Source organism: Dasypus novemcinctus, chromosome 15 (genome assembly GCF_030445035.2).
Source record: "Dasypus novemcinctus isolate mDasNov1 chromosome 15, mDasNov1.1.hap2, whole genome shotgun sequence".
Taxonomy (NCBI): Eukaryota; Metazoa; Chordata; class Mammalia; order Cingulata; family Dasypodidae; genus Dasypus; species Dasypus novemcinctus.
In genome coordinates this window covers 36,579,603-36,595,259 of record NC_080687.1, presented here as the reverse complement: position 1 = coordinate 36,595,259, position 15,657 = coordinate 36,579,603, and the positions used below count along the sequence as shown (strand labels likewise).

General features: G+C 39.8%; 1 protein-coding gene across 2 annotated transcripts in view; it reads right to left on the bottom strand.

Annotated features, from left to right (window-relative positions):
- Positions 1–791: 791 nt before the first annotated feature.
- The window catches only part of STK24 (serine/threonine kinase 24), a 147,634-nt gene continuing 132,768 nt past the window's right edge, over positions 792–15,657 (bottom strand). For both annotated transcript variants that reach the window (XM_058276488.2, XM_058276489.2), the window contains exons 9-11: positions 10,174–10,242; positions 6,999–7,135; positions 792–3,914 (exon numbers count right to left, since the gene is read on the bottom strand). In XM_058276488.2, the coding sequence (XP_058132471.1) occupies positions 3,878–3,914; positions 6,999–7,135; positions 10,174–10,242 (243 nt within the window). In that variant the 3' untranslated portion in view covers positions 792–3,877. The remainder of the gene's footprint in view (positions 3,915–6,998; positions 7,136–10,173; positions 10,243–15,657) is intronic.

Sequence of the window (15,657 nt, the reverse complement as noted above, 5' to 3'; positions counted from 1 at the left end):
TGGGGCAGGAGGAGGGAAGGGGAGAGAAATAAATCTTTGAGAAATAAATCTTTAAAAAAAAATCGCTAAAAAAAAAAAAAAATACCACAATGGTAAGAGTGACAGAGAGAGAGACAGGTAGGGGTTAGGATTCTCTTCTCACCACGTGCCCTGGAAGCAGCAGCAGAGTTGAAGAAACCCACATGCACCCTGTCCCCCAAGGCAGGACAGGCTACCTGGGAACGTGAAACTCCAGGTACATGTGACCATACGTCACTGAGCATTTGAGGTGGCCACATGGTGTCAGGAAAACTCTCTGGAAATCACCTGTCACTAAATTCTAACAAACTTTGTAACAAGCTGGTCCTGCCTCAGTATTTCTGAATGAATTCAGACCATTTGCTTGACACTTGTGCTTCAGACCCGTGCTTAGCAACCATCATCTCCCACCTGCATTTTACGTGTTGGCTAGACCCCAGCCCAGCACCAGCACCCTTCTAAAAATGTTAGGTATGGGAAGAAAACTGTCCATCTGCAGTTTTACTCACCACTCATATGAAACTGCCTCCTTTATAGTTTTCAGTTTCCTTACAAAGATGCTTCAACTATGGGTGAAAATTGTGTGCTTTAAGTCTTGACCGTTCTTAGTAAATTAGGTATGGGGTGGGAGGGAGTATACACATTGCCTAAGCCCTTACAAATGCAGAAGGAAACTAACTCCCAATCATCAGGGGAATAGAGCACTCCCAAACCGCCAGGATCAGATGGCGAGTCAGACATACCTTCGCGCACAAAGACAAAAACCACAAAAATCGTTTTCTGTGAACTTTATTGACCCTTGCATCAATCATATAGTACCTGTGCTTGAGAACACACCCACAGCACTCGCCATATTTATTGCCATATTTTGTAGTAGAAATACAGAAGCCATTTTTTTAAAGGAAGGAAATATAAAAATGCTTATAAACTGACCATATGCTTTACCAAAAGAAAGGTACAAAATGCTACATAAAGGACTGAACTAGACACTTCACAAGACCAACTTGAGAATGGGTTACAAAATTGTTGGATTCTGCGGGGATGTGGCACTTCATTACATTTAGAACAGTTCTGTTAGGCTGCCAAGGCAGCACAAACCACACTGGAGGCCCACTACATTTAATGCAACCCACTGGGGAAACAGGACAAATTTAAGAGGGCACAAACAACTAGGTCAAATAGAGCCTGACCCCAGCCACCAATTCCAAAAGGCAGCGTGTGTTCTGCCACTCGTCTAAAACAATTTTTCTACACCAAGCTGCATTAATGCAGTCTGTGGTCTCTAGGCAAATAAACCATTAACAGTTTGGGTTTGGCACTGAGATGCTTCCAAGTGTTAGTTAAACCCATCTCAAATACTGAACTCAAAGAACTGGCTAATTAGCAACAAGAGTGTTTATATAGTCTAAAGCAGATTCTTTTTAGCTCTGGTACCTGGTCTCTCTTCTAATGAAGGATACACAAATACGCTAGCTTCCTTGGCTAAACAAGGGTCCCTTAAAAACATTTCAGCTGATTTTGTGTCTACAGAAAACAGAAACAAGCCAGAGAGACTGTAAAGGGAGGTGGTCCTCTTTTAAAATCCAGTCAAATATCATCTTCCCCAGGGAGCTTAATGTACAGAAGATGCAAAAATAACAACTTGCTGTCTTTTACAGGAGATGGAATTGCGCATTATAATAATCTGGTGATAGTGGGGTATCTACTAACCACACCAATATGTATGTACATTCTACTGTAGAACCATACCTAAGAGCATAGTCATGGTAACTTGTACTTAGGACTGACTTCAGAGTCAAGGCTCATGACATCATTGTCCAGCTATAAATATGAAGAACTCCAACTCTTAAAAGCTGCTATCTGAAGTGACTCTTAAAATCAGACAAGCAGCGCACTTTGGGGAACAATGATTTGTTTCTTTGAGCCTCCTGCAATGGACAAAACTAATCTTTGGTTTATGCCTCATAGAAGAAAACAAATATTTCTTTCAAACAGAAGATTCTGTATAAATAAAATGAAATATTCTCAAATTTAACATTCATGCTGCAAAATACCATATAAAAAAAGAATTAGCAATTAAATCCTATTAACCCTAATAAAAATGTATTCCTTATAGAAACTAGCTGTTGTACCCAAACTTCTAATTTAAAAATCAGGATTCAATTTTAGAGTTTAAAAACTAGACTTCGTGAACTCATCTAAGCAATCGCGACCCAGCCAGATTCCTCTGGTTCAAGCCACTGTCCTTTCCCTGTTGTTTACAGGTCGCTAAGCCAGCAGGTATCTTGTCTTACCTTCCAAAGTCTACCTAGTACCTTCCTTGTTTCTAAAAATCCTTCATGCCCCCCAACACTAGAACCCCAACAAGAGGTGACAATAGTTAACATCCACAAATATAAAAAGCTGCCACATGTACTTAAATCAGGCAGTCAAGAATTGCTACTAAAGCTCTCTTCCCCATCCCCAAATCCTAGGGCTTGTTTCCACCCTTGGCAAACAAGGTTCTGCAGCAAGGCAAGAAAAATAAAGCCCCACTGGCTGACAATAAAACGGACACGTTCCTTTAAATAAGGAACTAAAGAGCCTTTGCTCAAGGTCCCTTGATACAGCAATCTTACAAATCAGCAATGTTCAACCACATCTTTTCAAGGACCAAAAAAAATTTTTTTTTACGTTGCATAGGGAACTGACTTGGACATTCAGTATTTTGAATGCAGGGCACTTTTTCCTTTAGCCTTCAAGAACTGTCCCATCACACAACCACACACTCCCACACACAGCACGTCTCTGCAGGTGCACTGTCCTCTTGAGAGTCCCGTTTCAAGGAGAATATGCAAAATAAGTGTGTTACAAAATTTATTTGTGTAAGCATTCAGACATTTTTTTAGGTGGGAAAGATGATATGCAAATTTCACTACAAGGTTCAACAGAAAATATTATGAAAAGGACGGTACATCTGGCGCCAGCCTGGAAGTGGCACAATTTGAAACAAATGTTAAACTAGAGTGCTTCATTTTGGGAGAAACTTAATAATTTAAAGCTTTGTGAGGCAAGATATGTTCCAATTTAAAACATTAAGAAATAGTACCATTGATGAAAAAGGAAATCAACATCTAAGTGTACCAAAAAGGCTATAGGGGGGGAAAAAAAGAAAGAAAAATTTGTATTTGGTGAGGTACAAATAGGAGTTTTCCATAAGAGGGGCATTAATTATTATTAATGGCAAACCCTGCAAATACAAAATAAAATCCAAATCACCGGTCACATAATTCAAAATTTACATGTAATAAAAGCAAGGCAATAGACTCAAGTTATGGCCTGTCAAATATTTACTCCACTGACATTATCTACAGAAGCACTTGGCCAATTTGTACACAGTGATTCCTTATGCACGCCAAAAGGGTTTCGTAAAAATGACACTATATACAAATCTGTACACCCATCCACCAGAGCACGTCTCCATCTCCCAGGGGAGTTATCAACTTAAAGCAGGATACCTGAGGTTTCATTTTTTCAGTTGCCTTATCATAATCCCAAATATACATTTCAGGGTTTTTTGTTTTTAAAGAAACTTTCCTTCACTATGTGCACTAAAGTAAAAATTTAAAATAAGATAATAAAATAAAACGATCGCTTAAAGAGCCGACCCGACCCTCCCACCCACATGAGAGACTTGGTCCCGCGGCTGCACAGTGAGGAAGGTGTATGTCCCTGGGAGGGCAGGCGCACAGCCCCAGGGAGCAGCCCCTTGAGTGTGCGCCTCTCCTGTGGAGTCAGCAAAGGGCTCTCGTTGACTTTTTAAAAGGAGAAGGATAAAGAAGAAAAAAGGAAAAACAGAATCCCAAATGCCAAAGAAATTTCAGTGGGATGAACTTCCTCCACCGCTTAGAGAATATCTGGGGAAAAAAAAAAAAGAAACACATAAATGTCATTTCTCGGACCTCTGTGCAACAGTTCAAATAACAACCAAAGTAAAAAGAAGCAAACTATTAGTTTTCATAGAAAAACCCAAGTTTAATAAAAGGGGGCGAGGGGGACTAAATATCAATGAGTTATTGTAACTATATTAAAAATTCATTAAAAAGTGTCATGCTTCAAACAGAAAACTTTTTCATATAGATTAAATTCATAAAAAAGATACATAACAGAAAGTGAGACTGTGTTCAGCCCCTCAGGAAAGCACAGAAATGTGAAACAGTAATGAGACACCCCTTTATAATAATTTTTTAAAAATAAGACAACAGTCTTTAAAACACAGTTTTAAGACTACAGAAATGCATATACTGCTAATATAGAGTGAGTATGAAAATAGGAAGCCCTTGTTGGCCACAAAAATATTGATGCTTATCCCAACATTCCACTTCCTAGAAGTGCTTCAGAAATGTGGTCCTCCAAAAGAAGGAACAAAATATTTTTACAAAGATGTAAACTCTTGTAAAAATAAAATTTTTGTAAAAACATTTAAAATTTAATATAAACAATAAAGTTTAACAAATATGTCTCTCTAGTTCCTCTGGAATTATAATAATTTGGAAATAACTTAAATGTCTAATAGAGAAACACGTAAATTACAACAAAAAATGAAATATTTAGAGTAAAAACTGTAATCACCAAGATTAAGATTCTAAACCAAATGAAAAGCATACAAGTTAGTAAGTATATACAAGTTATAGTGCACTATAATTTGCAAATGTGTAAAAAACTGAATAAGCTTATAACTTTACATAACAAGAGAAGACCATGCACAAAAAACAATGATGATAATTGGGCCAAAATGGTAGGATCCTGCGTACTTCCTTCTGTTTTTCACTAATTCTATAGTCTTGTCTTGCTTTAGAATACAAAGAAGGGGTACGAGTGCCCTCACAGCCACCTCAAAACCCTGACTCACAAACCCCAGCCATGAACAGCTGCTGAGGGCTTGCTGTAGTGACTTCAAACTGAGATGTGCTGTTAAAACATGGAAAATGCACGCTGGGCTTCAAAGTCTTCCTACCAAAAAGAATACCAAGTATCTTAACATTTTTATGTTATTCACACACTGAAATGATATATATTTTCATTTCAATATGTGATATATAATTCACATCATTTCAATATGTGATCTATAAATTCAAATATTGCAGTATTTTGGACATAATGAGAAAATTTTTAACTTTGAAATAAAACCTGTTTGTTTTTTTACTTTAATGTGGCCACATATAACTTCAAATTACATTTGAAGCCCACATTTTATTTCCACTGGATGGTGCTGGGACAGATAAGCTTGGATCAGCAACTAAAGAAAGCTGAGCAAGGAAATAAGGGGGCCCTGAAATTGGAAAACGTGGATAAAGCGAATATGCACAGGTCTCGAAAGCAGCCCTCCAGCTGCTAAGGAAATCGAGTCGCATATATAAATCATTTGTAACAATTTCAGGCCATTCTGGACAATGTGGAAAATATCTATCCTAAAAGTGACACTGCAAAATCTTTAGAAAACAAAACCTGAAACAAGGTAACAGGAGCACCAGTTTCTGGTTTAGTGCTATTTCTTTGGCTTTCTAAAATAAATAAATGATACTAGAATGAGGTTTGGAGAAGTGACACCAAAGACATCAGAAAATCTGGGAAATGAGAATTATGGACCAATATTAAGTAACAGGGAGAAAAAAAATTATGTAGCAATTAAGAAATTGTCATAATGAATCTGTTAGCAATATAATGGCATACACATACTGGACAGACACAAGCGAACATGATGCTAACTGCTTGGGTGAGAATATGGGTGACTTTTCAGATTCTATTTTCCTTTATTCCTGTAATGTTATATCGCTTTTCATACCAAGAACAGGAAGGAAGGAAACTTTCCTGAAGGATAATAATTGATTTCTTTGATTACCTCAAAATTGAAGGCATTTATTTAAATACTTTTTATTTTCTATCCTAAACTTTAAAGCAAATTAAAAAGGTGAAATTGAGCCAGGAGGCTCCTGAAGATCCAAGACTGGGTTTTCTCTCTATGGCCCCTTGGGAGAGAGTGGTCACAGGACAGCAGGCAGCCCCTTTGGTCATTACTCCCCCTACTGCAAGGGGGCAAGGCCAACTGGCAGAGTGACCCCTCATCCCCCCAAACTCTTAAGTGCTGCCAAGGGGCTCTCAGAAAAGACCTGGAAATGCTTCCAAATAGAATCCAGTCTTGGTGACCCTTTGAAGGGGATTATTAACACAGATAACAGGAAGATGAGTTTCAAAGTAATGACATGCCAGAGCTCTGGGGAGTGATGAAGGAATGGGATGTGGAGTGGGGCCCTGTTTTCTGGGCCCCCCCTCCACTTTCTCTCAATGCGCCCAGCAGGGATGGAAACAATGGTGCCCTATGCTGGGGTGCCAGTCTGGAGAGTCTACAACACGCCTGCGAGGGCAGGGCAGGCCCAGGCCGTTCCCCCACCTACTCCTCCTGCACACTGGGGTCAGGGGACGGGCAGGGGCACTCCTCGCAGGCCAGCACACACTGAACACGTGCCATTACGGACACGGGTTCCAAGGCCCGGGGCAAGAGTCTGAGAACTGGAGCAGCCAAAAAGGAAAAGAGCATGCCTCATGCCCTTCTCATTTAGTTCATGGAGCCAAACCTGGGTCATTTCTGGACACTTCACTACGTTAGAGTAAAACCTAACTGACAGTTACAAACAGGTGGCTAAGCGTTACACTCCCCTCTGGCAGCCAGATATTTATAAGACGAGCTACAAATGCAGGTGTCTGTGGTCCTTTCCAATGGAGTCACATCATCTGATTTCTGTAACTCAGAACAAACAGCTTCTCTAATTCAGTCCTGCTGCAACCCAGAGTAAGATAAGGAGGACAGACCTAGAACAAAGCTGAAAATCTGAGATTCGGCCCGTGTGAGAGGGTCCCCCTCCCAGCGTTGCGTAAGAGCCACAGAGAACCCCCGGCAAGTGCCCTCCACCCGCCACTCTGCTCGCGGAGGCAGCAGTTACCTCTGGAGCCGCTGCACAAGCTGTGCCACCATGGTGTCGGAGATCCCGGGGCACGCCTCTTCCGCTAGGTAGATGGCCCCTCGTAGTTCTTCTATGGACCCCAGGTTCCCTCCGCAGGCCTGGCTCTTCTCCTTCAACTGAAAACAAGCAGACAAGAATAACGACATGATGCCCAAGTGCTGATGAGCACCGATTTGAAGAGCAGCTGACCTCTGCATCGCAACACCCCGCACAGAGCCCAGGCGGCAGCTTCAGCCTGCCTTGGGATCGCTGTCGCTCCGTTCCCCTGAAAAGCTCTTTGGAAGCTCTGACAACAACAACAGGCACATTCAGAAATGGCAACAGTCGGACCTCAACAACTATGTTCTGTAGATGAGAAGAGACAAAGCTAGTTTTCTTTGCAGCTTTTCAAAATTATGGCAATGGTCTGCCCCCTATTTTGTTTTTCTTTCCTATTTCAACCTTAATATTGTACCCACAAAAGCCATTTAAAAGACTATCAGAAATGATTCCATTCTGATTTCAACAGTGAAACTCAGGTGCAGTGTGGGTCAGCTAAAGCTTAGTTAGTTATTTTAATGGATTGGTTCTTGCAACCCATTTAATGGGTTGGTCCAGCCTTTTGGTGCCGACGACACCTGTCGAAACATTCTATTTTATACAAATACATAAGAGGCAGCCCTACATTCTGGGGAATGTGCAACGCCGCCCTTGGCTAAGTATTGTGACCCTTGTTCCCACAAGAAATCAAAAGTGTCTTCAGGTACCTCTCTTATTTTAAAGTCAATTCTACAACTAAGGTCAATCCAAAACAGGAAATATGAAAGCAAGAGCAGCTTGGCTGAAAACAAAGCACAGCTCAGGACTAGAAGCATCTCAGAAGGGGCTCCAGCTGACAACAAACACAAACTCCTTTTCTGGGGCACCCCTTCCTCCATTCCATCTTTAGGCCACTAAAACGTCACAAGACTTTTGGCCTTCACGTTTCAAGCTGCTGTGAAAACCCTGTTGTTTCCAGAATCGTTCTCACCCTTCTCCATTCCTAAGGGGGGCAGACAGAGGACCTGGAATGGTGTGATGGTGGTGGGGCCAGCGGATGCCGAGGACGGCTGCTCAGCAAAACCCACACACATTCCCATGCTTATTCATTGCATTCCTTCCTGCCATAAACTGCAGCCCAGCTGACCTGGAGGTGGTCACTTGTGTTTGTCTAAGACTCCTTGACCACCTAAGAATGACTGAATAGGCATCAGTATTAGGAGTCCTGAGTGCGGGAGCGGTGATCCACCACCTCACTCCCATTTTCTGTAACTACTTTCTTCCACAGCCCCACCCTGCCCTGTGACCCACAAGTAAGCAAGAAAGCAGAAACAAGGAAGTGCAGGGAGGAGGTTCCTCGGCCTGGAGGCTGCTGCGATGTGCTCCACGCTCCCAAGAGCCAGCGGCCTGGCACATGCTGCTACCCAGCAGAGGCACTGGGCACCTCGGCCGCCACTTCCTCATTCCACAAAGGAGGGATGATGAGCCTTATTATTGAGTATGAGTTTTTGTGGGTTTTATATAAAACAATGCACATTAACATTTTCAACTCTAGGTTAGTAAATATTATTGACAATAAAACATATGGGAAGTGATAATTGTGAGGTTACCTTTTGGTTAGGTGAGAAAATCAAGGATGTTACATTTAGGATTCCCTCAGGGTTGTTGCTGAATAATGATTTTGGAATAATTTCCTCAATGTGTCCAGTTAAAAATCAGCCTCAGGCCTAATGAGAAAATCTATGCCACTTCCCCTAATTGCGGACTGATCCCATTCAACCAGCACTGGCAGGGTCAAAGGAAAGAACTGAGCACCAAAAAAACCCCATGGGTCAATTTCTCACACAACAATACAGAGCAAAATGGCATCTTACAGACATCCCAAGAAGAGCAAAGGTGCTCAGAAAAATCTGTCAAGGCTGATACTATCAAAGCATCTGCAACCAGTGTGTTCAGTTGTTTCAACCCTGCACCAAAGTTGTAAACTGGAAGCAGCTGAAACCTCAGGCTCCAGCCACCACCCATCTCAATAGTAGCCCTGAATGTGCCAAGTCGGAAGCCAGGTTTCGGCAATTACTATGCAGAGAAATGGAGGCAAACTTCAAGGAGAGAGGCTGGAAAGAGGTGTTAGCAGGCCTCTGGCTAACCTGGAACAATCCCAGGAAGATGCCAAGGTTTATTATGCACTGTGGGACTACAGTTCTGGCCAAATAGACGCGAGAGGAATGCGTGTGAACAGTACTTCCTTCCCACCTTGGACTCCGGAGCTCAAATATAAGGACCCCATTACAACTGCTGTGGAAAGCACCCTAGGAGACCTGATTCACCACACAAACAGATCTTGATGGTTTCCCCTTTGTCATTATCTTAAAGATAGTGTGAGCCAGTAAGGGGATGCAAATAAGTGAGATGAAGGGGTATTTCCAATTTATTTTCAATGCAGCTTCCAACAAGATGAAGAATAGCCATCATTCTTACAAAACCTACTCTTGAAAATGTTTCAAAATGCAGTATATGTATAGGTGTCTCCAGGAGGCAGGTAAGGGCTACACTGAGAAGAAACAGGGAACTAACACACAAAAGTCACTCACAGAACAAAGAAGTGAAAGTTGGCTCGGGAAGGCCACGTCATGCCTTTGCTCACTCCCAAAACATGTGTGGCCCTGCTGTGCTCACATGACTCCACACCGTGAAAGAGTAAAGTGACATCAGGGGCACGACAGGAAACATAAAGACTCAAAGCAACTCTGGTATCTTCTTTAAAATGGAAATCTACTCTTGCTTTGCCCTAAATTTGTTTGAGGCAAAGAAATTAGGTGGCATACAAACAGGCTTTTTTAAACTGTAAGTTAAAAATCACGGCCTTGGGCGGGGTCGTTGGTGCCCCATCCATCTAATCAGAGATGCAACATACCAGACATTTCCCAGGAGAGATCTGACACAAGACCACTGCCTGGGGAAAGCAATGGGTGAGCACAGAGCAAACCCATCAACATTAGACAAGGTGCAATGCTTTTGCCACGTAGTTTTAATGCCCCACCTTCTACTGGTGATGCCACCACAGGACAAATTGTACCCTTCTCCCCCCCTCACATTCCTTCGTCCCTCCCACACCAAAGTCAGACAGGAATCTTACCTCTGCAAACAGAGGAGAAATAATTGTAGATAAACACTGAGAGAAAGGTCTCTTTGGGATGTCTTTCATCTTGGGAGGAAAAGAAATTGGTAATCAGAAATATTTAAATTCTCATTTACATTTGTAATAATTCATTAAAATTCTGATCTGGGCAATAAAGACATAGTATCTCTTTCTACAACCTCATCCCAAGGAAATTTTCAATATTCACTGTAATACCTGAATACACCGTTTCATAAGACTACAGTGCTACCACAAGTTTAATTTGCAATGGCATGCAAAAATCCATGCAGCTGAGCAAACCATGTATGGTGTCAGATTTTCATGTGTAAAGAGCCTAAGTGAACAATACATGGAATTGTGTGTGGGTATAGAGCTGCCAAACTTCACCTCTATACTATCAATATCGATAAAGAAGTTACTTAATAATTAAACCCTGGAAAGGTAAATAAGATCAAAGTTGGCTCTTGTTTAGTGGCTGTCATATTTGAATGCCCTGTTTTCTACTATACTGCAATCCCTATCTAGAGATGTAATGAATCTGTCCACTTGTTAAAGCAGGACTTGTATCACCCAAGGAACAAGCACTGGTTTCCATTTTGTCTGAAACCATACCACTGTGCTTTAGAAGTATCCTAAAATACAGCCTTTCATACACTTAAGCAGCCATGATATCAGTTAACCAAAACTAGATTTTATATAAGTGCCAAAACCAATACTTTCTTTTATTAGGGAAGTTGTGGGTTTTCAAAAAATAATAATAATAATGCATAAAATACAAGTTCCTGTATACCACCCTATTGTAAATACCTTGCATTATTGGTACATTTGTTAAAATTGATGGCACATTTTCTAACTGTACTATTACATGTGTTACCTTAGGGTTCACTGTGTTGTACAAGTCCAAGGATATTCATTTTTAAGTTTTGTTCTAGTAACATATATATAAGCTAAAACTTCCCTTTCTAACCACATTGAAATATGTAATTCAGTGCTGCTAATTACATTCACAATGTTGTGCTATCACCACTATCCATTACCAAAACTCATCCATTATTTCAAACAGAGACTCTGTACAATTTAGGCCTTAATGCCCTATTCCCTATCCCTAGCCTTGAACCTTGATAACCTACATTCTAGAATCTGGCTAATAAGTTTGTTTATTCTAATTATTTCTTATCTGTGAGATCATACAATACTTGCCTTTTTTTTGTCTGACGTATTTCACTCAAGACAATGTCTTCAAGTTTCATCCATTTGTCACATATAACAGAACTTCACTCTTTTTTACAACTGAATAATACTCTATCGGGTGTAATTTTAAGGTTTTTTTTTTTGAGGTGGTACCAGGGATTGAACCCATACATGGGAAGCAGCCGCTCAATCACTAAGCTACACTCGCTCCCCTCTACTACATGTATAGATCATATTTTATCTGTTCATCAGTTGATGGGCACTCAACTCAGGCTGCTTCCATCTTTTGGCAACTGGGAATAAAGCCACTACGAACATCAGTGTGTAAATATGGGTTCAACCCCTGCTTTCAATTCTTCTGGATATAACTCTCGAAGTGGTATTTCCTGGTCATGTAATCTTATATTTCACTTTCGGAGTAAGTGTCAAAGTGTCTTCCATAGTACCATTTGACATTCTCATTAACTTGAGTGTTCCTATTTTTCCACATGCTTTTCAACACTTATAATCTTCTGTTGTCTAAATTAGCAGCCATTCTAGTGGGTATGGAATGGTATCTCAGTGGTTCTGATCTGCATTGCCCGAATGCCTAATGATGTTGAGGATTTTTTCATGTGAATCTTTGGAGAGATGTCACTTCAAGTCTTTCCCCCATTTCTTAGCTGAATTGTCATTTTGTTGTTGAGTTAAAGGATTTCTTTATAAATTATGAATATTAAACCCTTCTCAGTGGTTTCTAAGTATTTTCTCCCATTGTATATGCTGTCATTTTATTTTCATGACAAAGTTCTCTGATGCACAAATGTTTTTAATTTTGATGAAGTACCATTTCTCTATCTTTTCTTTTGTTGCTTGTACTTTGGGTATGAAGCGTAAGAAACCATTGTCTAACAGATGCTCCCTACATTTTTTTCTGGAAGTTTATTTAGGTCTTTGATCCAGTTTGAGTTGATTTTTGTATATGGTGTGAGGTAGAGGTCCACCTTTATCCTTTTGAATATGGAGATCCAGTTTTTTCAGAACCATTTTATTGGACAGACTATTCTTTCCCAATTGAGTGGACTTGGCAGCCTCGTCAGCAATCAGTTGGCCATAAACATAAGGGTTTATTTCTGTGCTCTTAGTTAGATTCCATTGGTCTATATGTCTGTCCTCGTGCCTGTACCCGGTTTCGATTACTGTGGCATTGTAAGATGTCCCCCCTCACCCCAATGACTCCCTCATCTGTTTGCTCATTTTCTGCCTGTTGTTTGTGCTCGTTGTTTTTTGGCTTTTTGTTTGTTTGTTTCTTCTTTAGGAGGTACTAAGACCTCCCATGTGGGAAATAGGTGCTCACTGCTTGACCCAAATCCACTCCCTGAAAGAAGTTTTAAGACTAACAAGTGTGAGTCTTCCAATTTAAAGATAGGTTTGGCTATTTGGGTCCCTACTCTTCCATATAATTGGACAACTGGCATTTCCATTCCTGCAAAGATGACTGTCAGAACTCTGTTTGGGTAGAAATGATATCTTAATATTTTGTTTCCCAATGAATGAACGCAAAACATCCTTTCATTAATTTAGGTCTTCTTTGCTTTCTTTTAGCAACATTTTACAGTTTCCTGTGTACAAGCCCTTTACATCCTTGGTTAGACTTATTCCTAGATATTTGATTCTTTTAGTAGCTAATGTAAATGGAATTATTTTTCTTGACTACTTCTTCTGATTGTTCATTGGTAGCATAAAGAAACATTACTGATTTTGGGGTGTTGCTTTTATACACTACAACTTTGCTGAAATCATTTAGTAGCTTTAAGAGCTTTCTTGTGGATTTTTTCAAGATTTTCTTTATACAGGACGACCATGTCATCTGCAAATAGGAAAAGTTTTACTTCTTCCTTTCCAACTTGGATGCCTTGTCTTTATTTCTCTTGTGTAATTGCTCTGGTTAGAACTGCCAGTACATTGCTGAATAACTGATGACAGCAGGTATATTTGTCTTGTTCCTGATCTTAAAGGGAAAGCTTTCAGTTTTACAATACTGAGTATGATGTTAGTTGTGGGTTTTTCATACATGCCTTTATGTTGAAGTTCCTTCTATTCCTAGTGTTCTAAGTGTTTTTATCAAGGGGTGCTAGATTTTATAAAATGCCTTTTCTGCATCAATTGAGATCATGTGGTATTTTCCCCCTTCTTTCCATTATGTGGTCTATTATACTCATTGACAGTCTTATGTTGAACGACCCTTGTATACATAGGATAAATTCCACTTGATCATTGTGTACAATTCTTATAACATGCTGCTGGGTTTGGCTTGCTAGTATTTTGTTGAGGATTTCTGCCTATATAGTCATAAGAGATGTTAATCTGCAGTTTCCTTTTTTTGTGGTGTCTTTACCCGGCTTTGTATGAGGATGATGTAGGCTTCGAAATGAATTTAGGAGTGTTCCCTCCTCTTCAATTAAAAAAAAAAAAATTTAGTGATCCAAATTAATGAAGTATAAATCTATCCAAAGTGTACAATCAATGGCATTTAATATAATCAAAGTAAAACTCATCACCTCTCAATCTCTCTATGCTTCCATAACTGCTACTCTGTTTCCATCTCTCTAGTTTATTTCTATTTCATAAAAACCCATATTTGTATTCCACACGAGTTTCACTATGATATACAGTCCCATATTAAACTTTTCAGATTTCCTTCTAGTAATATGCATGACATTAGACTTTCCTTTTCAACCACTGTCATACACGTACACCAGCTCAGCTAGTTACAAACAGTATGATGTGCTTTCACCATTTCTATTCATTTCCAAAGATTTACAAATAACGTTTTTACCAGTTCTGCACAGATTAACCCTCAGCTTTCCATTCTCTACCCTCATTCTATTTTCTAATTATTAACTCCATAACTTTATATTTATTTCATAAGAGTGCAATCATACAATATTTGTCCTTTTGTGTCTGGCTTGCTTCACTCAACGTAACGTCCTCCAGGTTCATCCAAGTTGCCATATGTTTCATGGTTTCATTTCTTCTTACCATTGCATAATATTCTAACCACAATTCATTTATCCATTCATTAGTTGATGGACACCTGGGTTGTTTCCAATTTTTGGCAATTGTGAATAATGCTGCCATGAATATGAGCATGCAGGTGTCTGTTCATATCACTGCTCTTGGTTTTTCCAGTTATATACCGAGTAATAGTATTTCCAGGTCACACGGAGTCTACATTCAACTTCCTTAGGAACTGCCAAACAGTCCTCCACAGTGGATATACCATTCTACATTCCCACCAACAGTGAATAAGCATTTCTATCTCTCCACATCCTATCCAACACTTGTAGTTTCCCATCTTTTTAATAGTGGCCATTCTAATAGGTGTGAAATAATATCTTATTGTAGTTTTGATCTGCCATTTCCCTAATCACTAACAATGTTGATGTTTTTCCACACTTTTTTTTGCCATTTGTCTTTCTTCATTGGACAGTTATCTTTTCAAGTCTTTTGCCATATTTTAATCAGACTGTTTGTCTTTTTACTGTTCAGTAGTAGTACCTCTTTATAAATCATGGATATTGAACCTTTATCAGATATGTGACTTCCAAATATTTTTTCCCATTGAGTTAGCTGCCATTTCACCCTTTTGACAAAGTCCTTTGAGGTGCAAAAGTGTTGAATTTTGAGGGGGTCCCACTTATCTCACTGTTTTGTTGTTGCTCATGCTTTGGTATAAGGGTTAAGCAACCACCACCTACCACAAGGATGTTTTCCAACATTTTTCTTCTAGTTTTATGGTTGTCACTTTCATGTTTAGGTCCTTGATCCATATTAAGTTAATTTTTGTATATGGTATGAGATATGGGTCCTCTTTCTTTCTTTTGGATACAGTATTCAGTTATCCCAGCACCATTTGTTGAACAGACTATTCTGGCCCAGCTGGGAGTACTTGACAGCCTTGTCAAAACTCACTTGACTATGGATGTAAGGGTCTATTTCTGAGTTCTCAATTTGGTTCCACTGGTCAATCTGTCTTTATGCCAATACCATGCTGTTTTTAACACTACAGGTAAGTAATGCTTTAATGTCAGGAAGTTAGAATCCTCCAACTTGAGTCTTTTTTAAAAGCACTTTGGCTATTCAGGGCCCCTTACCCTTCCAAATAAATTTGATATTTGGCTTTTCTATTTCTGCAAAAAAGGCTGTCGAGATTTTTATTGGGGTTGTGTTCAATCTGTAAATCAATATGGGGAGAATTGGCATCTTAACAAAATTTATTCTACCAGTCATGAACATAGAATGTCCTTC